The sequence below is a fragment of the Myotis daubentonii genome, chromosome 11 (genome assembly GCF_963259705.1).
Source record: "Myotis daubentonii chromosome 11, mMyoDau2.1, whole genome shotgun sequence".
Classification (NCBI taxonomy): domain Eukaryota; kingdom Metazoa; phylum Chordata; class Mammalia; order Chiroptera; family Vespertilionidae; genus Myotis; species Myotis daubentonii.
In genome coordinates, this window is record NC_081850.1 from 82,108,752 (window position 1) to 82,130,453 (window position 21,702).

The following is a 21,702-nucleotide window of genomic DNA, read 5'->3' on the forward strand; positions in this document are numbered from 1 at the left end:
GATGCCCCCTCGTAGCCCCGGTGCGGCTCTGGGGGCTCCAGGAGGACCCTTGCGGGTGCCCGGCCTCCCCCTCTTCTGGTCACTTGTGGTCCATGGAGCCTGGGTCGCTAGCCTCGCGTTTCCAGCTGCAACGCCAGGAACGGCCACGCGGGAAGGGTGTGTGTATGTGTATGTGTGTGTGTGTGTGTGTGTGTGTATATGTATGTGTGCACGTGTGTGCGCGCGCGCGCGTGTGCGCAGTGACGTCCGCACCCCTCGCGGACCCCTGCCCTGACCTCAGCGGCTCCCACCCAGGCTTTCCCCGCTCTGCTCCCAACTGGAGGCCGGTCCTCCAGGCTCCCTGCGCCCGCAGGTAGGAGCCCTTCTGCGTCCCTCCTGCTCATGCGTCCCCGCACCTGTCTCCGGCCTCCCTGTGCAGTGAGCCTGCTCTCTGCCCTGGCTCCCGCCCCGGGCCCTCCTGTGGGTGTGGGCCGGCAGCCTGACTCGTGCCCAGCCAGGTCTCAGCTCTGGGCCAGCGCCCGCCCCCCCCGCACCCCCGCCCTGCTTCCCCTGCCGGGCCTCCTCCCCTCTAGCCGGCTGCCTGGCACCTGGACGGGAGACCTCCAGCACCCTCCACTGCCGCCTGCCTCGGCCACTCCTGGGGGCCCAGGCCGGGCAGCCTGTGGCGAGGGAGGCAGGCGGGTAGCGCTGAAACACCGTGCGGGCTGGTGGGGGTGGGGTGGGGGTGGGGGGACGGCTGGCTGCGCCCTCTGCACCGGGACTGCGGCCGGTGGAAACGCACCACTAGGGCGGGGCGCACCGCAGACCACAGGAGGCGGGTGGGGGGCGTGTTAAATGGGGCGGGACCAGGCTCTGGTCTACTCGGGCTCCAGGACCCTGGCGAAGGAGATTGGGGAGGTTCCAGGGAGGCCCTGCGGCTGACAGGGACGGTCGGACGGGATCTGCGTGGTGGGGTCTGCAGTAGTGACCCCTCCGCTTGAAGGCAGGGCCGGGCGGTCCTCGAGTCCACCCCGCCTCCCAGCGGGAAGCACCGAGCGGCAAGGACCGGCCTCTGGGGAGGCCCGCTGGGGAGCTGGACCAGGGGGAGCTGGACCAGGGGGAGCTGGACGGGAGGAGGAAAGGCGGGGCTCGTAGAGGACACGTGGGGTAGTCCCTGGGCGGAGCTCAAGGTGAGCAAGGCGGGGACCGGGCGAATCTGCAGCGGGACCTAGAAGCGGGAGCGGGGTCTGAATGGACAGGCTGGTCCTGAGTGGGCTGGGCGGGGCTCGGGGCATCCCTGGAGGGGCGGGGCCTGCGACTGGGCGGGGCTAGAGGGCGGACGGGGCGGGGCCTACGTGGATTGCGTGGGGCCCTGGCGCCCGGCCTCACATGATGTCGTCCAGCAGGTTGGCGCTGGCCACCCAGTCCAGAGCGCGAGGCTCCGAGGCGGCCATGATCATGCACATGAAGGGGCGGCCGGTCCGCCGGTCCGTGGGGTAGATGGTGGTGGGCGTGAAGCGCCGGTTGTCCTCCACGAACTCGCAGAGCTGCTCGTAGACGCGCGGGAACTCGTGGCGCAGGAAGACGCCGCGCAGGCGCAGCTCGCGCTGGATGTGGATGAAGGCCACCTCCCGCGCGCGCCGGCCCGCCTCGCCCTCCTGGTCCAGGCCCGCCGTGCCCGGCGGCGGCGTCAGGATCAGCGTCTCCATGTCGGGCTCCAGCCCCCGCGTCGGGGGTGGCCGAGCAGGGCTGCCGGCCGCCAGCGCCACCTTGGCGAACTTGCGCACCGTGGGCCCCGGGCTCCGTGGCGCGGGCCGGGCAGGGGCGCCGGGGGGAGTGGCGCCGGGGCCCACGGCCACCGACACGCTGAGCAGGAAGCACTCGGCCGGCTCGTAGAGGCGCCCGGCGGCCGCCAGCTCGCGCGCGTAGCTGCCCAGTGGCGCCGCGTGCGTGGCCAGCTCGCGCAGGGACAGGTAGGTGGGCGACAGCAGCAGCCCCTCGAGGCCGAAGCGCAGGAAGTTGTCCGCGGAGCCGGGACTCGGGAAGCCCAGGAAGAGCACGCCGCGGCCGCGCGACAGGAAGCCCACGCGGGCGATGCGCGAGAAGGCGCGGTGCACCGGCCCGCTGTCGCGGCAGAACTGCAGCACGTGGCGGCACACGCTGCCCACGCGGCCGTACACACAGCGCGCCTTGTGCGCGTCCCAGTCCTCGCGGCGGCACAGGCGCGAGCAGTAGTAGGTGTAGCAGCTGTGGCAGGACTTGAAGTAGAGGCAGGCGTGGAACAGGGTCTCGGTGCGCCCGCAGCGCGCGTTGGAGCAGGTCATCAGGTCGTCCTCGTCCGCGCTGGGCTCGGGGGACTCGTCTGCCGCCTGCCCCGCCCCCGAGGGCTCCTCGGCGCTGCCTGCGGACGCGGGGGGCGAGCGCGGCGCCATCGCCGGGGCCCCCGAGCCCGCGGGCCGCAAGTCCAGCAGGCGGCGGAGCTGGCGGCCCAGGCCGTCGGCCGCGGGGTGGGGAGCCTGGCCGGCCAGGGGCCGGGAGTCGATCACCAGGTCCGTGATGAGCTCGTCCAGCTGTTCGAGGCTGCGCTGGCGACCGGAGGTGGGGCCGTCGGGGGCGGCGGGCGGGGGCGGCCGCCGGCGGCCCCCGGGCAGCTCCCAGCCCCTGGTGGTCGGGCGCTCGGCGGCGCGGAGGTCGTTGTCCGTGATGGTGATCTCCGGGGTGACGTACCAGCTCCGGCCGGGGCCATCGCCCGCGCGGCCCCTCTCCGACAGCGACGTCTCCGACAGCGACAGCGCAGCGTAGCGTCGAGGCGAGGTGGACAGGTTGACGACGACCGGCGGGCGCCGGCCTCCCGGGGAGGTGCCCCGCGGCTCCCGGGCCTCCCCTCCCAGCAGGTTCTCGTAGCTGCGCCCGCGGCCCAGGAGGTCCTCGCGGCGCGGCCCGGGCGCCAGGATGTTGTCCCAGGAGCGCGAGTAGTGGCGGCTGTCGGTGGCCAGGCGGGGCGGGCTGGTGCCGGTGCCCCCGTGCCAGGAGGCGAGCAGCGGGCCTGGGGCCGGGGGCGGCGCCACCTGCAGGGTTCGGTAAGGCCGCGGGCCCCAGTCGCCCCAGGCCGGGCTGCCGCGTGGGTATGGGTACGTCCGAGCCAGGGCGTCGCGGTCTCGGTACCGGCCCAAGTCCTCTGTGTAAAAGGGTCGGGCGGCGGGCTGGGCCTGGGTCTCCGTGGGCGGATGGCAGGGACCCCAGGGCTGGATGTGGGCTCGGGGGGCGTCTCCGTAGCAGGAGCCTAAGGGCGGCTCGTGGAACGGGAAGGTGCGCGCTTCCCACGCCAGGTAGCTGCCCCCACGCCGTGGGCTGGGCCTCGCGGGCTCCTCGGGCCGGAAGGGTCTGGGGAAGTAGCTGTCACAGGGGGGGCCCGGGCTGGCCGCAAAGCCGCCGGCGTGGCCGTCGGGCTCCTCGGTGTAGAAGAATTGGGAGGGCCCGGGCGGGGCGGGGAAGGGCAGACTGCGCCGCTCCGCATAGTCCCGCGGCCCGGGCAGGAGCCCATCGCAGTACGGCCCCCGGGGGTCCGCGCAGTAGGAGTCGCTGGGCGTGGGGGTGCGCGACAGCGCCACGTGGTGTGGCCCGGGCACCGTGAGGCCGTGGAGAGGCGGCGCAGCGCGGGCCCAGGGTGCGGTCTGGGCGGGCCCGCAGGGCCGCGACCCCCGGGCGGCGTGCTGCAGCACCGCCTCGTCGGGTTTGATGTCCAGGCGGCAGCGGACGTGGGGGGCAGGCCCGGCTGGAAGCTCCGGCGGCGCATAGCGGTCGGGGACGGCGCACAGGGGCGCGATGCGGCCAGGGCCGCCCCGCTGCGGCTGCAGCTTGATGGGGTGCAGCTCATTGGCGAGCGCGCGCAGCGCGGGGTACGAGGGCTCCCGGCGTGGCGACCCCTCGGCCCGCGCTGCCCGTTGGACCTCTCGGCCTCGGCGCGGCAGCACTGGCGGCGAGGCGGGCGCGGGCGCCAGGCCCGGAGGCTCGCGGGGCGCGCTCTTGGAGCGGGCGCGGCGCCGGGGTTCGCTGTCGCGGGGCCGGGAGCGAGGCGCAGGGAGCTCTGGGGGCGGCGGCTCGGGGCGGCCCTCCATGGCCGGGGCCCCGTCCAGCGCCTCCAGGAAGTCGAAGCTGCGGCAGTGGCGCTTGTTGAAAGGCACGGGCGCAGCGGGCCGGGCCGTGGGGCGCTCACATGGCGGGCGCCTGGGCGAGGGCCCGGGGGCCGCCACCTTGATGTCCTGGTACACCGTCGACACCAGCAGATCCGGCGGGTCCGTGCGGGTCATCTTAAACGAGGTCCCCAGGCTGGCGGCTGCAGCTCATTCGGCCTCGTGGGGCTTTGGCCCTGGGGGGAGACACGGTCAGGGCCGCCCCCCGCAGCCCGGCCCCGGCCCCGCCCCCTACCCCCCGCCCCCCGCGCCGGACGGGCTTACCTGGGGCGCGGGGGGCGGAGCAGCCCTGGTGTGGGGCCTTGGCCGAGGCCGCGGACACTCGCTCCATGCCGCCGCCTGCAGCCCCTGCGGAAGGAGCCCAGCTGTTCAGCCGCTCAGGTTCTAACCCATCGTCCTGGCCACTTTCTAGTGGATGACACGCGTGGGTCGGCTGAAAAGGCGATGCCATTGCTGTGGTTAGATGCAGGCTTGGTCAGACCCCTTCCTGGTCCCCGACCGGCAGGAAGAGCAGGGGTGTTCCCTGGTGCCCATGGCTGGAAGGACGGAGCTCATCTGGGGCCTAATGTACGACCTTATTGCTGCTGGCGCCATAGCCCCTGGTGACCAGTGCTCTCCCCTGGCCCAGCCAGCTCTGCCCAGTCACAGTCCGTCTCCTGCTCCCCTGGAGGAGGCTGCATGGAGCCCCTCCCCCGCGCAGCCAGGGCCGCCTCACTGGGGACAGCTGGATGCTCCAGGCCCCAGTCCCGAGGCGGCCACACCAGGTCCAGGCATGGTCCTTAGGCTGCAACGCTGGCCTGTCCGCCCTTGACACTTGGCATGGCCCCGGCCTGAGTAATGTCCCCCAAGAGCACACCTGGGCCCCCAGCCCGCTCCCCTTTGCAGACACTGCTGACGCAGCCGTCTCAGGGTGGTCGGAACCCCCCAAGCTCCTAGGTTTCAGGACAAGGCGGGGAGAGTGACCCCAGCTTTGCAGCGTGTGCACCGCGACCTGAAAACCAGGCTGGGCCACATGGGGGCGTGTGAGCTGCCCCCCTTCCCCCGCCTGGGGCACCCGGGCAGGAGGCTGCCAGGAGGCAGCGTGGTGGGTGGGTTAGGCTCCACCCCTCCTCCGGCGAGGACGCTCCCCGCCGGCTCAGGAGGCTCCATGGAAACCCGCGGTTCCACCCCCGCAGTGCGGGCAGGGCCGGGGTCCACCCTCCGCACCGGCTCCCGTTCAGACGCGGGCTGCCAGCCCCGCTGTGGCGCCAGGGCCCGGACCGGCTGGGAGGGGCCAGACGGTGCGGAGGGGGCCCCGCCTCCTCACAGCCCGAGGCTGGGCTCCGGGCGAGTGCGGACGGGATGCTGGGCCCTCACCTGTCCGACCCTCTGTCCTGGCTGCAGGGGCCTCGGCCGGCGGGGCTGGTCCTCCGCGTCAGGGTCGGTCCCCAGCCCGGCCGCGCACCCACCGGCTCTGCCCCTGGCTGCAGGGCCCCCCGTCCCCTCCCGACCCTCCCGAGCTCAAAGTCAGGCCGGAACCGGGGCGATGACAGGGCGAGGCTCCGCCCCAGGGAGGTGACAGCCTGGCCTGGCGCTGCGGGGCGAGGACTGCCCCCGCCCCCACCCCACCCCCCGCCTGGGGAAGGGGCGGGGGCCCCGCCTGGGTCTCAGGCCTGATGACTTGGGGGCAGCCCCCCATGGCACGTCCCGGCCCACAGCCCCCACCCCGAGCAGCCGAGAGGGATGGCGGGGTGGCCCCCATCCTTGCGGAACACCCCCTCGCCCCTCCCCCCCCGTGGGCAGCAGCCCCGACCTCTTACCTGAGCGCTGCTTGCCCGCCGAACCGACAGGTCGTGCAGGCCCGAGCCCGCCCACCGCCCCCCACTCCGCGCGTCCCGCACCCGCACCGCGTCCCCGGCACCGGCAGAAGCTTCCAGGCAGCGAGCGGAGGCCGGCGGCTCGGTGCTGCCCCCGCTGGTGGCCGGTGGCGTTGCACTTAAAGGGGCCGCGCCTGGGGCCTGGGACCCACGTGCCTCGGGCTCAGCACTGTGCTGTGCGGGACGAGCCCTCCTGTACCGCCAGGTGCCGGCCTGGGGTCCAACCAGAGGGCCTGCTGGTGCTGCCGGCTCCCGCCCGGCAGGACAAGGGGGCAGAGCCCTGGCCGGGACCGGACACCCCCAGCACCACTCCTGGAATTCACACCCGGGTCGGCCCAGGAGGAGCAGATGGGCTGCTCGGCGCCTGCTGGCCCTGCTGGCGTGTGGAGGCGCCAGACTCTGCAGGTACCTGGGCCATATGGCCCCCAGCTGGACCGGGCCTGACGCCCTTCCTTAGGGTGCCAGCCTCTCCCAGGCCAGGAGGCCCCTGCTGCCCCCCTCCCGCCCCCAGCGTCCAGCAGGCAGGGGCTGTCACTGCCCTGGGCAGGCTGCATGAGGCCCACTGCAGCCTCCCAGCACCCCCTTAACAAGACGCTGAGCCAGGGAACGTTCTAGCTGGGCAGGAGCGGGACCATGAAATGTGGGTCCCTGGGCAAGGTCGTGACACGTTCGCCACAACCCCATTTGTGGGCTCAAGGATGGCCAGCCTGCGTGGCTCAGTGGTTGGGCATTGACCTGTGAACCAGGTCATGGTTCGACTCCCAGTCAGGGCACATGTCCAGGTTGTGGGCTTGACCCCCAGTGTGGGGTGTACAGGAGGTGGCCCACCAATGATTCTCTCTCATCATTGATTTTCTCTCCCCCTCTCTGAAATCAATAAAAATGCATTAAAAAAATGATCTCCCAGGCTGTGGGAGTCCCTGCGTGAATCGGCTTGGTGCTTGCCCAGTGGCTATCCCACTGCCCCCCACCCCCACCCCCACTCCAGGTTCAAAGGGGAAGGAAGGGTTACTGGACTGGGAGGAGGATGCCAGCCTGCCTACCCCTGGAGGGTGGGGCAGTTCCTGCATCAAAGCTGTTCCCATGGTAACTGCTGGGGTGGGCAGAGCCAGTGGAGCAAGGACACAGCCTGCCCTCGAGTGCCCAGCCCTGGCCCAGGTGGACGGGACAGACACGCAGACACTGGCCATGCTGGCCCACCTGGACGGCACGTGGTTCTCGTGGCCTGATGGGAAGTCCTCCAAAGGTCACACCTAGCCAGTGGGGCTGGAAGGCCTCCTACCCTAGAGGGCGGCCACCCTTCTGGGAACCACAGAGCTGTGGCGACCCGGCCAGGCGGCCTGCAGGCCAGGCACAAGGGCGCCCAGGAGCGGAGCAGCAGGAAGCAGCACAGAGACCAGCATTACAACAGGAGAGCTTTATGGTGGGAGCCGAGTGTGGAAGGAGAAAAGGAAATGAATGAGGACATTCTGGCTCCACGGGTGACCGCCCAGCAGGTGTGGCGCTGGACACCAGCCTGGGAGGAGCCCCCAGGGGTGTGCCGGCACTGCCTGGCCTCAGCAGCAGCGGTGCCCAGAGGGCTTGGGATGCGATGCACAGCCCAGGGAGCTGCAGCCAGGGAGCCGCGCTGCCCGCATGCGGTGGCCGGCGAGGAGGAGCTGGGTGTGACGGGCGCTCTGCCTTGTGAACAGCCTTGCCGGCCTCCTGGGCCTTCGTCCCTCCCTGAGAAGCAACAGGGCCGACGCCTGCTGCCCACCCTCCGCAGGGCGGGCCCAGTGCCCCAGCGAGCGTGGAGTGTGCGTGCTCCCCGTGCCAGGTCTAGAGCTCCTCGTAGTCCCCTCCCCCGCGGAGATGGCCACCTGGGGCCCCGCCCCCCAGGAAGGCTTCCAGCTCGTCCGCCGCCCTCTTGCCCCTGCGCTGCTTCCGGTCCTCGCGGCCCTCCTGGCGGTCCTTGCCCTTCTTGTGCTTGCTCTTCTTCTTGGCCGCCTTTTCTTCCTCCTGCGGAGCAACATGGCGTCACCAGGCGCCAGGCCCGACGCGCCCCCCCCCCTGCCCCCGCACGGCACCTGGGAGGGGAGGGCGTACCTCCTTGTCTTTCTTCTTCTTTTTCTTCTTCTCCTTGGAGGGAGGCCTGCCCTCCTTATCTGCAGAGAGACCCAGCGTCAGCCCCCCTCTCGGTCCACCCGCCCCCCGGCCGCCTGCGGGACTGGTCCCTCGGGAACAGCCACACTGCATCCAGGACAAGCCTGGAGGCCCCTTCCTCTCCTTTCTGGGACGGGTCCCTGGTGACACTGCGCCAGGGCCGGGCGCAGGCAGCGCAGGATGGAGGGCGGGGACAGGCCAGGAGACCATGTGTGCTGCCCGGGGGGGCTGCACTGGCATGTGAGGGTGTTGGGCAGCTCCCAGCAGCACCACTAAAGGCCTCCTGTGTGGACACTCAGACGCCCCCAGGCCTGCTCCTGGCCCGGGTCTGGGAGGTCATCAGGACCAGGCAGGACCCACAGGACTGAGGCTTCTCGGAACCCACAGCCCGTTGCCAGCCCGCAGAGCGGAGAACCCCGGGGTAAGGGACGGGCAGGCAGGGGATCAGACACGGCCCGGCTACCTTCGCTGCTGCTCGCCTTGTGGCCGGGCTCCTCCAGCCCCAGGCCAAAGAGATCCAAGTCGTCCTTCACTCGGAAGGCGGGGGCCGGGGGCCTGGGGGGCGGGGGCGCCTGGGCAGGGCCCGTGTCCTCGTCCGTCCCGTCGGAGAGATCCTCCCGCACCGGGAGCTCGTCCTGGAGGAGCAGGCAGGTGGGGCCCCCGTGCCGTTAGGCTCTGCCTTTTCCTGGGCAGGTGACAAGGCTCCTCGAGGGCCCACACCTGACCCAGGGGAAGGGGACAGCAGTGCCTGAGGGTGGCAGCCAGGACGCTGCAGCCCCTCCCCTCTGTGCCCGTGACGGGCACCAGGCCTGGGCTCTGGCATCACGGTGCTGCTGCCCAGCACGCGGGAGCTGTGCCCTCCCTGCCGTTCCGTCCCCAGGTGCCCTCGGCCCTCACCGCTCTCCGTAGTGTGTCCGAGTCGCTCTCGAAGTCGGGGTCATCCATGACAAAGGACAACATCTGCGCGGCGATGGGCCCCTCGGGGTCACTCTCTGACGAGGCTGCCAGTTCGTCCTTCCCGCCGGGCCCCCGCGAGGGCTCCGCGCGCTTGTGCGGCCTCGGGGCCTTTGTGGGGGGCCTTCGGGACAAGGAGGCGGTCAGGGGCCTGTCTGTCCTTTCTCCTGGGGCCGCTCCCCTGGGGATCCCCACATACTGTGTGGTCTCTGGCTCGGAGCACTTCTGGGGGGCCAGGGCAGCGGCCTTGGGGGGTCCTGCAGCCTCTTCATTGGGAAGAGTGTTCTCCCTGGAGACGGGGCCCGTGGGCAGCAGGGGCCTGCTGGGCGGCTTGTCCTCCAGGTCCACGTCGTCCTGGAAACCCGCCACCATCGGGTTCCCTCCGGGGGCCTCCCCGTCGCTGCGAAGGAGGGGCAGGGAGGTCAGAGGTCATGAGAGGGTCCTGGTCCTGGGGAGCCTCTGGCAGCCACAGGGCTGGTCACTGATGGCGGGGCTCAATGGTGGGGGGACCCTACTTCTGGGCAGGCTCGGGCTGCTCTGCAGGGGCCCATGCTGGCAGCAACAGCAGAGGCTGCAGCAGGGAGGGAGGTGGGTCCAAGGGGAGGAAGCCCCCGGAGGGGCTGTTTCCTGCGGGGGGGGGGGGGGGGGGCTCGCAGGGCGCGTCTGTCCTTGCGCATTTCTCAGGGACCTGGTGAGACTGGGGAGCGTGGAGTGGGCCCAGGAGGGAGGCCATGCGGGTGGGGCCGAGGGCAAGGTCGGCTGCTGCCCGAATGGGTGCTGTCTAGGGCCCAGGTCCGTGGCTCACAGGAAGGCCTGGCACCACCCGTACCTGTCGCTGTCCTGAGGGGCCTCGGCCTCAACTGTCCTCTCATCCTTCGGGGGGGCCACGTCATCCAGGAAGCTGTGGTCAAGGCCATCCCCAGGGACAAATTCCTCGACGTCCTGGACTTCCGCCGGGGCCTCTGCAGCCGGGGCCGGATCTGTGCCCGCAGGGCCAGGACGCAAGCCGGGTTGGCCTGTGACTGGGCCGTCACACTGCCCACCCAGGAGGAAGGGGACCCGGTCCCAGGCTGGGGGAGCTCACAGGGCCAGGGCGATGGTGCCATCGATGCTCGGGCTGCCCACACCTTCCGAGGGGCCCCTGGGGCCTACCTGGGGGGGGCGGGGCCACCTCGGCGGCTGGCGAGGTCCCAAACAGGCGGGAGATGATGCTGCGTCTTGGGGCTGGAGCGGGGGCCACGGGGGGCGCGGGGGGCAGCGGGGCCTCTGAGGGGGACGGTGGGGAGGGGCAGGCAGAGGGGGCGGGGAGGGGCAGCTGTGGGGCCGGCTGGGGCGTGCTGGGGCTGGAGCTCCCCGTGGACACGGCGCTCACAGGTACCACAGGTGACTGGGAGCCGGAGGACGGGCTCTGCCCGTTGGCCGCCAGCGGGGACGTGTGGCCTCGGCTTCGCGCCTCCATCATCTCCAGGAAGCTGGGGGCACAGGCGGGAGTGAGGAGGCTGCCTCCCGGCCTCTCCCTCTGATTTTTGGCGACAGGCGTCCCTGTGCTCAGGCCCAGCAGCCTCGAAGCCCTGCCGTCGAGCAGAGCCTCCCTGGGGCAGAGGGCTGGGAGGAGACGGCCGCAGGCCAGCCTGGCCCTCCCACCCACGCCCCCCGCCCTGCGCGCAGATGGCAGGACTGGTGCTGAGACAAGCCCTGCTGCTTGCACCTGGGCCTGTGGGGACCGGAAGGGGGTCTAGGCTGGTCCCCCACCCCCCCTTAGATTGGACTTCGGGGAGGAGTATGGCATGGCTAGGAGTGGAGTCTGGCCTCTGGCCCCACAGCCAGGCCAGCCCCCTCCCCTGCCATCGGCTGACCTGCTGGAGGCACAGGCAGCTCTGGAGCCTCTGCTGTCGATGACCAGGTCAGGTGTCAGCCCCCCCCCCCCCCCCCGGGTCAAGGAGCTGAGGACCCTCCCCCACGCTGGCCCCGACCTGGAAGCCAAGCTCAAAATGGCGCAACCTCAGCCAGAACATGTCCTGCTGAGGCCTCGGGCGGATGCAGCACAGGCCGCGGGGCCAACAGGCCGGGCTGCGCGCCGTGCCCCTGCACCCGGGGCTGTGCGGGCGGCCCCCCAGCAGCCTTCTCTGGTGCCCCCCGTCCTGTTGTGCCCCCGGCCAGAGCCACTGTGGGTCCCGTCAGGACACCTCCAAGGGCTCGGCCCCAAGAGCTTGGTGGGGAGAGGCCAGGAGGCTCCCCCAACCAGGTGGCTTCCACTGGAAATCTAACCCACATGTTCTAGACAAGCGCTGTTTTACCCTATCTCACCCCACGTATCTCACTGACCCAGGGCTGGGCACAGTGCCCCCCGCCCCCCGGGGCCTGTGCTCAGCTCTGAGCACCCCCCCTTCACCTCGAAAGTGACTCGGATGTTCGGACCCACAAGTCCCCCGGCTGACGGGCCTGCTGGGCCGGCGGTGCCGCCCTTGTCGTGCCAGCACTGACTGCCGCAGGCGTGGTCCTGCCGGCCGTCCCTGAGCCCTGCCCGTGCCCAGCCCCGCCCGGCCGCGTACAGGCTGTAGTTCTGGTCCTCGGTCTCCTGCTGCACCGACAACTCCTCCAGCGTGGCGTCGATGTCCAGCTGGTTTGTCTCCAGCTGCCGCAGCAGCGTTTCTCTCTGCGGGAAGGAAGGGACACCTGAGGGTCACACCGCGGCAGTGACCGTCCCCTCCAGCCTCCCGGCCGCCGCTGAAGAACCAACAGCTGCCGAGCACGGGACGCAGAGACCTGGACCTTCACACCACCTCCTCCCCGTGGCCAGGGCGACACCTAAGGCGCTCGGTGTGGCTGTGACGATGATGCCAGTGCCAGGGACAAGCCACCCCGCGAGCCCTGCCTCCCGGTGCTGCCTGTGCTGTGGCCTGTGCGGAGGCCGGTACAGGGTGCACGGGGCCACCAGCCACGGGGTGCTGTGTGCGCGTCACACTTGGACAGAAAGTTGAAGGACAGAGTGACACAGCGGGGGAGGAACAGGTGCAGTGACAGGGCCTTCGCCCCGGCCACGCGGAGCACCAGCCACCCAGCCTGTGGGGCCCGTGAGGCCTCCCAAACCACAGGCGAGAGGAAAGGAAGAGGCTGGTCTCTGCGAGTCCCACTTCCGTTTGGAGAGAACGGAGCCAATGTGGCTTCGGGGCGTTGGGTCAGCACGCGGGGACCAGCCGTGTCGACGTCACGCTTCCTGGCCAGAAGGGGTCACCTCTACTGCCCCAAAGCAAAGTGACAGCTGCGTGTGGGTGGGACCGAGGAGTCCCTGAGTGCGGACAAAGCCGTGTGTTACGTTAAGGGATGGACGGCTCTGTGGTTGACAAAAGCACACGGAGATGTGAGGGGCCAGCACTGGGGAAGTGGAGCGAGGACACAGACCTCGGCACCATCTTGGCAACTCCCCTGTAAACCTAAAAACCACCCCAAAACATAAAAGCTAAAGCTCTATAAGACCCAGCAGGTGCGGCACCGGGCAGTGGACTGTTCCCCGGCACAGCGGGGAGGGGCCGAGCACCCCCAGGCTTGCTGAGGCCTGGTCCAGAGGGTCGCTGTGGGCACCCAGTGAAGAGGGGTGGGCACCAGGGCCAGAGAAGCCTGGCGCAGGGGTCAGCGCCCGTCCACAGGGAGGCGGGCAGGGCTCACCTGCAGCTGCAGGAAGGGGATGTTGAAGAACTTGTGAAGGTACTTGAGGCCAAAGCTGTTCTTCATGGAGGACTCGGCGTAGCGGAAGTAGGAGGAGCCCGGTGGTCTGCGCAGAGGAGCGAGCGCCCGGCCTGGGCAGGACTGCACTGGCCAGGTTGCCCTGTTGCCCCCACCCCTGGGCACCTCCAGCAGGTCACCACCCCCGAGTGGCCCTGGGCCAGGACTAGAGACTCGGCAGCTCCGCTCAGCTGAGTACCTACAGGGCGCGGCCGGCACTGGGCTGGTGCGCTCACCCCTCACCCTTCACCCGCCCGCCAGGTGCCAGGAACCAGCTGCCACGCTGGGTCCTCAGCCCTCCCCCCTTTTCCCACGGAGTCCACATCCCGTCCCACACCATCCCCTCGGCTCCAGGCCCAGGTCTCCGCGAGGCCTCCTGCGGCTCCCCAGCGACACGCACCTGTCCAGGCGGTCCATGAGGTCGCGCACGTCGTCAGGCAAGATGACGCGGTGCTCGCCCATGTCGCGGTAGTTCCCCAGCACGCACACGGGCACGTGGGTCGGCACCTTGGGGAGCTCCCGCAGGATGTAGCTGAAGGTCCTTCGGAGGCACAGGTGAGGAGAGACCCATCTGAGTTTCAGCCCCGAAACCCTGGCCCCGTGCAGCACGTGCCCTGGACCGATGGAACCCCTCCTGTGCGGGCAGTGCCCGTGGCTCACACCGGGCACAGGCATGGGCGGCCCCGCCTGCCCCAGCTCTCCAGCGCTGCTCTTCCCGGACTGAAGGTCACGGCTCAGCGAAGCCCCAGGACGCTTCGGGGACCGTGTCCGTGCCCAAGCCCACAGCAAAGCCACCTGACTCCCGGGCTCAGGGGCCCACCGCAGCGCCCACGGGGAAGCCCCTTCTTCCCTGGCATGTCCCCGAGGAGCGTGCTGCCGCTTTCCGAGCAGGTATGTGCGACACGTGTGCTTGGGGCTCCACCACCCATTCCACATCTCCGACACGCTGCCTGCCCACCCAGCGGTCTGTCACTTGGGTGCTGGTGGTCAGTGCACACCAGACCCCCGGGACCTGCGTCACCGCTGGGCACCATGGGAGACGGATGAGCCCACCCAGCACACCCAGGCGTGCGAGGGCGATGCCGGCACTGCAGGGGCGTGCGATGCTCAGGAGAGCCGGGCTGGGTGCCAGACGCGGGACCCACACACGGCACGCACTCCAGCGCAGCAGCAACAGTAACACTTACAGGCCGGGTGAGCGGCCGAGTGAACGCCCCCGGCCGTCTCTAAGCCGCCATCAGCCCTCCCTCTGCGTCCTGAAGACCTCCATTCGGTGGCACCTCGAAGCCCAGAGGCTGCTGGTGCGGCCCCGTCAGCTCTCCCTGGGGAGCCGCCCTGGACGGGCACCCGGCGCGCTACTCAGACACTTGCTTCCCTGGGTGTTTGCGTCCCAGCGTCAGGCAGGACAGACACCGAGTCCCACGTGGCTCCAGGCAGAGGCCCTGGGAACTGGCGCCCAGCACCCCACCCTCCCCCTGCACCTCCCACACGCTGCTCCTGCTCTGGAGCCCCCTGCTGAGATGGATCGTAGCTGTACGTCCTCCTAGCACCAGTCAAAGAAGGGGGTTCGTGGGAGCCCCAACAAAAGGCCACTTGATTCCACCAGATTCTGGACGGTGTTTGCAGGAAAGGCTGGGGGCTGTGCAGGCTCATGCCTCGCCCCCACGTGAGCTGTCCGCCCCCACGCCAAGGGGAACACCCCCACGCTGGCCCAGCGCACGTGCAGACCCGACATCTGGTCCGGTTCTGTAGCTGGCCTGCCACCGTGCACAGCCCCAGCCTGGCCCTCCAGGAGCATTTGGCACCAGTGGTGACGCCGGCGGAACCGCCACCTGCTGGACCTGGGGAATGTCCCTGGGGGGTGGGTGCGAGGAGCCGGCACCTACCACTGCTTGGTGATGTCGAACATCATGACCACCCCGTTGCAGTTCTTGTACACGTCCAGGAACTCGGCGTCCAGGGCCATCTCAGACTCTGCCTGGGACGGGAGGGGGTCAGGCATGAGCGACGCGGCTGCGGGCAGGGCCCCCAGTGGAGCCCACGGCTCCCGGGAACGCCGAACAGGCCTTCCATTTTGGGAACACACAGATGACGCAGTGAGGGCGGGAAAACTGCCTCAGAGGGTCTGGCGGGAACATTCAGACTCCTGGCCGCCGTGCCTGTGCCTCTGCCGGGCCTGGGGGGGACTCCTCCACTGGCCACCACAGCACCTCCCTCTCAGGCCCCAGGAGAGTGCAGGGTCCAGGCCCCCCAGCAAGGCCCGCGTCCCAGCATGAGGAAGCACACTTGCAGAGAACCTTCTAGAGCAGGGGGCCTCAAACTTTTTAAACGGGGCCAGTTCACTGTCCCTCAGTCCGTTGGAGGGCCGGACTATAGTTTAAAAAAAAACTATGAACAAATTCCTATGCACACAGCACATATCTAACTTTGAAGTAAAAAACAAAACGGGAACAAATACAATATTGGTATTTGCATGTGGCCCGCGGGCCGTAGTTTGAGGACCCCTGTTTTAGAGCATGCAGGCCACGGCGCCTGCCGTGCTGGGGGCAGTGGTCACCCCCACACACAGGGGCCAGGTGGGCACTTCACCTTCCTGCCATGAAGGGGACTGGGGAGGCTGCCCACCCCAAGGCCGGCTGCAGGCGCAGGGGGAGCAGGGCCCCCGGAGGAAGTGGGAAGCCGCCCTGGACGGAGACCGCTGGGGCCCAACTTCTCTGTGTCGGGGGGTGGCCACGTGGCAGCCCACTGGGAGCCACGCTCATGCCCACAGGCGCACAGGCCACGGCAGGAAGGCATGTCCTGCGCTTTCAGGACCAAGGCCTCTGGGGTGGGGAACAAACTGGCCAGTTCCCCTAGCCCTGCTCAGGTTGCTCAAACTCCACACGGTCGTGCGTGCGGCAGGAGCTCTGGGGCCCAGCCACCCCGTGACCACAGGCAGCACAGGGTCCCGTGAGCAGCTGGGACAGGCAGGCAGGGGGTCTGAAGAGTGCTCCCCACCCCCACCCCCCACCAAGGACCCTACGGGCCGGACACCGCTTACCTCCTGGGGGTCATTCTCCATCTTCAAGCCATCACCCCGCTTTTTACATTTTCCTTATAAAAGACAAAAGTTACCAGGTAGACTCTGGGTCTAAGGATGGCCAGAGGTAGGAGCACCCCTTCCCTACACCCTACTCCCCCTACACCCCAGCCCCTCTTCAGTGGGAGCCACACTGACTGGAGACCCCGAGAGCCGACCCCCCACTCAACCGGCACCAGAGCAGCCCCAGAGACAGCAAGACAAGGCCGGGACCCAGTGAGGCCTCTTGGCCACTCCAGCTGCCCCAGCCCAGACCAGCCCAGCCCAGAGACAGGCCCCCAGGCTGCCGACAGCTGGGCCTGGCCTGGAAGGCACGGGCAGGCCCAGGGGCACAGTGGGCTGCCTGTGAGGTGGCCCTGATGCCCCTGCCAGGCTCGGCTTCCAAGGCAGGCACCTCCTCCTGGACTGGCCCGGTCCCAGCCCAGCCTCGAGGCGGCTGAGCCAGTGCTGAGGGGGACCAGCTGGATGCAGGGCCCCAGGCCCACGGAGCTACAGTTGGTGACCCCCGGGGAACACAGCCCCGCTCCCGGCATGGCTGAAGACTGTTCACAGCTGGCAATTCCACAGCCCCCCAGGGTCAGAGTGGCCGGCCAGGCAAACTAACAACCCCCAGAAGAAACAGGATCATTCATTAAAAACCCAAGCTCTGCCTCTCGCCCAGCTTCTCCCTGAGCCCTCGCCGCCTTGGACCCGTCCACCAGGGCAGCCGGTGGGGCCGGGCAGCAAAGGCCCCTCCTTCAGCTCCAGCAGGTTCTCGCCGCCGCCTGGTCCTGGTGACGCAGGTGTTCGGACAGCCCAGACCTGACAGGTGGCCGCTGTGCACGCCCCCGGCCACCAGCACAGGGAGCCGGCCCGGGCCACACACTGGATGACGTTAGCACTAACCAGACCTCCTAGCCGGGCTCTGAGAGGACGCGGACATCAGCCCGCCATGGCGGTGGCAGGGCCGCCCTGAAGGCTGACAGGCCACACAGGACAAGGACACGCCGACCAGCTGGTGCAGGAAGGAGGGGTGCTTCTCTTTACAGGACGACTCAGGATGAGAGGGAGGAGGGCGCGTGAGAAAGACGGGCTTTACCTTTGTCCACTACATCCCAGACCTCCACTTTCACGATGTCATCAGTGGCTAAAACGGGAAGAGAAGAAGATGAGTGCCCAAGTGACTGCTGGGGCCACAAGGATGGGCTTTCAGAGCCGCAGCCTTCTTCCTGGCGCCGCCCAAGGGCACCCAGCTCCGCCCAGGACCTTTGCATGTGCTGCAGCCTGAGACCACCCCTCCCTAGGTGGCAGGGAGGCCTCCACTCTCCACCCCAAGGATTCTGAGGGGAACCGAGGCGCCCCTGCCAGCCTCACCCAGAGGGGGGAAATGCCTCGGGCGGGGGGCAGGGGGAGGTGAGTGAGGCTCCCTGAGCTGCCCCGAGGCTGCAGGTGCCCTGGTTGGTGAGCAGGGGCCACAGCGCCTGGCGGAGTCCCGGGACCAGCCTGGCCTCACGAAGGGGACTCAAGACCCTGTAGAGGCCTGTGTCCTGCTGTGGCCCGTGTGTTCTCAGTGAAAAGCAACGTTTCAGCGCCTCGCGAATCCCCACACCCAGGAGCCCCTCCGCCTCCCTGGAAGCTGCTGGCGGCTCCAGCCACACCTGGGAGGCCGCCAGGTGCCCATCAAGTCCTTAGGGGACAGGGACTGCAAACCCCAAGTAGAGACCGGCTATGGCCAAGGGCCGTCAGCGGATGGAGCCGCACAGGGCCTGGCTCCCAGGCGGGCCGTGTCCCGGGTGAGGCCAGAGCGTTTGCCTTTCCGAGGTCTCCAGGCTCAAGAATGGAGCCCCTGCTGCCCGCCTGCTCCTCTGGGAGGGACTTAGGGTGTCCCAGAGGTGACTTTTTATTTATTTATTTTTTTTCTTTGCTTCTTTTGCTCTTTTTTTTTTCCTTTTCTTTTTTTAAATTTATCTTTCATTTTTTGAAGTGACTTTGATGAGAGTCACGAGAGCCCCTATGAGGTCAGGGCGCTCCCACACATGGACAGTTTCCATGACGACGCCACGCTGAGAATGCCGTCTCCAGGGAACCAAGGCCAAGAAGGGCAATGCAATGAAACCCCCGCCCCCCACTGCCCAGCACTCACTTTTGTAGCTCCAGTGGATGCTGGTGACCTGGATCTCCTGGGTGGGGATGTACTCCTCCACGAACTTCTTGCCCTGCAGCCGGTGCCACAGCGCGGTCTTGCCCGTGTTCCTGTCGCCTCGGATCACTATCTTCACTGGCGGGAGGGAGAGAGGGCAGATCAGGCAAACAAACCAAACCAAAGCAAACGTTCCCTTCACCCAGAGTCTGTGTGCACATGCTTTCCTCGGCGCAGACCCTGCCGGAGTGGCTGGCGAGCAGGGGGAGCAGAGCGCCAGGGTGGGCTGGCGGGGCCATCAGGGCCCTATTCGGCCTCTGCTCGCCCTCCCTGCTCTGCAGCAGAGCCCAGAGGCATTCCCTCCTGGGCTGACAGTGGCGCCTGCTCAGCCTTCGCACCCACAGGACAGCGTCTCTCCTCGGGCTGGACTCCGAGGACGGCCAGGGTCAGGGTCAAGGCGGGGGCTGCAGCTGGGCGGCGGCTTCCTAGACGCTGGTGGTTTGCCCGTAACCTACTTTCCTCCGCTCTGTATCTTTAGTGCACAGTTCTGCAGAGCGCCGGGCCTCCGAAGACACGGGGGGTTACGGCACAAAGCCCGCGTCCTATTTGCCCCCTCGACAACACGTGTTTATGGGGTGGCCTGTGCCAGGCGTGGACGCGGGAGGACAGAGCAGGGTCGGGGAGAGCCTGCCACGTGCCTGTGGGACCAGCGGGGGAAGGGGCCAGGGCAGGGGCTGGGCAGGGGCCAGAGCCCGCACTCTAGGCAGGAGTGTGGACCTCCTGTTGCCTCGAGAGAAGGCAGGGCTCAGCACCAGGTGCCTGGAGCCGGCTGGTTCCGGGAAGGTGCCTGTCCATCTGTCCGCCCGAGCAGGGCAGTCAGGAGTGCCTCGCGGAGCCAGTGGGGCGGACGAGGACCAGGACCAGGTGGGAGTGGAGCTGTCGGGGCTGCCCCCGCCCCCTGCTGACTTCCACTAACTACCTGTGCAGGGTTTATTCCTCGTCTTGCCTGGTATTTGGAAGATTTGCAACACGCTCCTACTCTTTGACTGGTATCTCTTAAGTTTTTAACGTTTACATTTGCTGTAATAAAGTCTAAAGTTAATAAGTTTGTCTTCCTCTTCAAAGACACAAGGACTTCCGAATGCCTTGATTCTGACCTCCTCCGTAATGTGTTGACTCCTGGGATTTCATTTTATTTTATATATTTTTATTGATTTCAGAGGAAGAAAGAGGGAGAGATAGAAACATCCATGATGAGAGAGAACCATTGATCGGCTGCCTCCTGCACGCCCCCACCCTGGGGATCCAGCCTGCAACCTGGGCCTGTGCCCTGACCGGGAATCGAACCCGGGACCCTTCAGTCCGCAGGCTGACGCTCTATCCATTGAGCCAAACCAGCTAGGCCCTAGCCTCTACTTTTAAGTTAAAAAAATACAAATAAAAATCAATCTCAGAACCTTAGGCATTGGCTCAAATGAGCTGAGTGATTGGCCTGGAGGACCTTTAAGACTCGCCCAGAAGGGCTAAGAGCAGCCCTTCCCGGGGCAGCACGGGAACCAGCCGCTGAGCAGCCGAGGGCCACCGCCCTTCCCTCCACTGCCGGCCCAGGGTCTCTCCCACCCACTCACAGCCCCGCACGTCTCCTGAGGGAACAGGGATCGTGTTCTTTTATGAGTCATGAGAGAGAGAGAGAGAGAGAGAGAGAGAGAGGCGCGCATGGGCTACGGCGGCCGCACACCTGCGCTCCTCCCGTGGGGCTGGGTGAAAAGCTCCCGACGCCCTGCCCTGCGGCTGGAAACCAGCCCGGGGCGCGGCCGGCAGCGTGGACTCCGCTCCGCTCCCCGCCCGGAAGCTCCCTCGGCCCGGGGCTCCTCTCCGCCCCTCTGCACAGCGCCCTGGCCGGAGCCTGGGCCCCGACACCTCCCCGCCCTCTGCCCAGCAGCCCGCTCTGACCTCTAACCCCGTCCCCACCCTCACCGCGCCCTCGTTCCCGTGGCTTCAACCTCAGACAGTCCCGCGGCGTCCTCCCCCTGGAAGCGCTGATGCACAATCAATATTTGCTAAGCAAATGCACGCGAGCGGGAAAGCCCGGGAGGGGCCGGGCAGGTCGGGACCGCCAGGGCGGCTGCAAACGGGCGACGGGGCGGCCAAGCCATCTGCCAGATGGAGCGAAGTTTAACGCAAAACCGTGAGCAACGAAATTAAACCCGGGCCCAAGTGCAGATTGAAACGTCTGTGCAGTAAGTATTCGCACTTGTTCTCTTCTCTGAATGCGAGAGCAACACACGCCAAGTGGAGTGGAAATACACCAGCCGCCACCCCTCTCTCCGTTAATCCTCCCCGTGGACACGGCTTCCACTGATGAGAGAGAGGGGAACATCCATCAGCTGCCACCGGGGTTACCCACAACCTGGTCGGTGTCCTGGAGCAGGACTCGAACCCGAGACCCTTCGTGCAGGGGCCACCTCCAACCGGCGGAGCCTCCCTTTCACCCCGCACAGGGGCTCCCCAGGTCCTCGCTCTCACACCTCACCCCCAAATGCCACCAGAGGACAGCGCCCCGCGGAGGAGCCAGGCCCCCTAACCCTGCGGCGCCCGACCTGAAAGCGGAGCGGCCAGCCCTCCCGTCGCCGCGGACGGAAACTCCAAGGAGGTCACGGCCGCACCGTCTGCATAATTGATGGCGGACGGACGGCCTCCCGCAGGGGAGGGAGCCCGTGCCTCCGGAGCTCCTAGCGCACCCCACAAACGCTTCTTTAAAACGGGGGGGGGGCGCGTGTGGCGTCGCTGATATTCCGTCGCCAGACGCCAAGTCAACAAATGAAAACCCCGCGGCTCACTCCTCCGGCGCCTCCCGCCCCCCGCGGCGGCGGCCCACGGACGAGCGCCCGTCCCCCGCGATGGCACAGGCCGGGGGCGCTCCCCGTTATGTAAGACTCCACTCGACCGGACCCGGGGCGCCGCCGCGAGCACCTGGAGCGGACGCCCCCGGCAGATGTCCCCGCGCAAACCGCGCGCAGGGCGCCCGGTGCCGCGTCCCCGGGAAGCGCCGGGTCAGAGGGGCGCGCCCGCTCCCTGCGCCCTCAGCGAAGGCGCCGGGGCCCCCGCACCGCCACGGGCCGGGGCTCAGCGCACCCCGAAACGTGCGGACAGGGCCTGCCGGCATCACCCGGGCCGGTGTGCGCCGCGTCCGGGACCGCGGACCCCGCTTTCGCGTCCGCCCCCGCCCCCGCCCCCGCCCCGCGCCAGCCGCACTCACTGTTGTACTGCACTCCCTTGGCGAAGCGCCTCTGCAGCGCCTGGTTCATGGACTGCAGCCCGGCCGGGATGTTCTTCTCGCGGCCCGCGGCCGGCTCCGACCCCACCAGCTTCTTGAGCGCGGAAAACATCTTCCCACTCCCGCGTCCGAGCGCGGCGTGGCCCGCGAGCTCAGCGGCGGCGGCGGCGCGGCGCGGGTCGCACCATGCCCCGCTCCCCGGAGGCCGGGCACCTGCTTCGGAGGCCGCTCGGGGACTCAGCCGCGGCGACTGTGCTCCGGGCCCCTCGGCCCCGGGCGCGGCCGCCCTCCTCCCGTCTGCCCCGCCATCTCGCCAGCGGCTCTGAGGGACCCGCGGCTACGGGTCGCCGCGAGGGCCTCGGGAATGCGGCGGTGCGCAT

General features: G+C 68.6%; 2 protein-coding genes across 7 annotated transcripts; both read right to left on the reverse strand.

Annotated features, from left to right (window-relative positions):
* Nucleotides 1-1,264: 1,264 nt before the first annotated feature.
* On the reverse strand, nucleotides 1,265-6,093 carry AJM1 (apical junction component 1 homolog). 3 transcript variants are annotated; one of them, XM_059658650.1, is made up of 3 exons: nucleotides 5,972-6,093; nucleotides 4,437-4,605; nucleotides 1,265-4,348 (listed from the first exon to the last, which is right to left on the reverse strand). In XM_059658650.1, exon 3 carries the CDS (start codon nucleotides 4,287-4,289, stop codon nucleotides 1,365-1,367), a length of 2,925 nt encoding a protein of 974 aa, XP_059514633.1. In that variant the 5' UTR covers nucleotides 4,290-4,348; nucleotides 4,437-4,605; nucleotides 5,972-6,093; the 3' UTR covers nucleotides 1,265-1,364. The 3 variants fall into 3 exon arrangements, with proteins under 3 accessions (XP_059514633.1, XP_059514634.1, XP_059514632.1); XM_059658651.1 differs by having other exon boundaries at nucleotides 4,437-4,625; nucleotides 5,972-6,050; XM_059658649.1 differs by lacking the exon at nucleotides 5,972-6,093 and having other exon boundaries at nucleotides 4,437-5,599.
* Nucleotides 6,094-7,430: 1,337 nt separating this feature from the next.
* On the reverse strand, nucleotides 7,431-21,439 carry RABL6 (RAB, member RAS oncogene family like 6). Of its 4 annotated transcripts, none has more exons than XM_059658653.1 (15): nucleotides 21,305-21,439; nucleotides 18,049-18,183; nucleotides 17,005-17,052; nucleotides 15,888-15,940; nucleotides 14,734-14,825; nucleotides 13,248-13,388; nucleotides 12,791-12,896; nucleotides 11,677-11,780; nucleotides 10,277-10,596; nucleotides 9,954-10,104; nucleotides 9,324-9,524; nucleotides 9,068-9,248; nucleotides 8,634-8,805; nucleotides 8,114-8,172; nucleotides 7,431-8,026 (listed from the first exon to the last, which is right to left on the reverse strand). In XM_059658653.1, exons 1-15 carry the CDS (start codon nucleotides 21,432-21,434, stop codon nucleotides 7,847-7,849), a joined length of 2,073 nt encoding a protein of 690 aa, XP_059514636.1. In that variant the 5' UTR covers nucleotides 21,435-21,439; the 3' UTR covers nucleotides 7,431-7,846. The 4 variants fall into 4 exon arrangements, 3 of the variants coding, with proteins under 3 accessions (XP_059514636.1, XP_059514635.1, XP_059514637.1); XR_009447773.1 differs by having other exon boundaries at nucleotides 8,001-8,026; nucleotides 8,634-8,890; XM_059658652.1 differs by having other exon boundaries at nucleotides 9,068-9,524.
* Nucleotides 21,440-21,702: the final 263 nt, after the last annotated feature.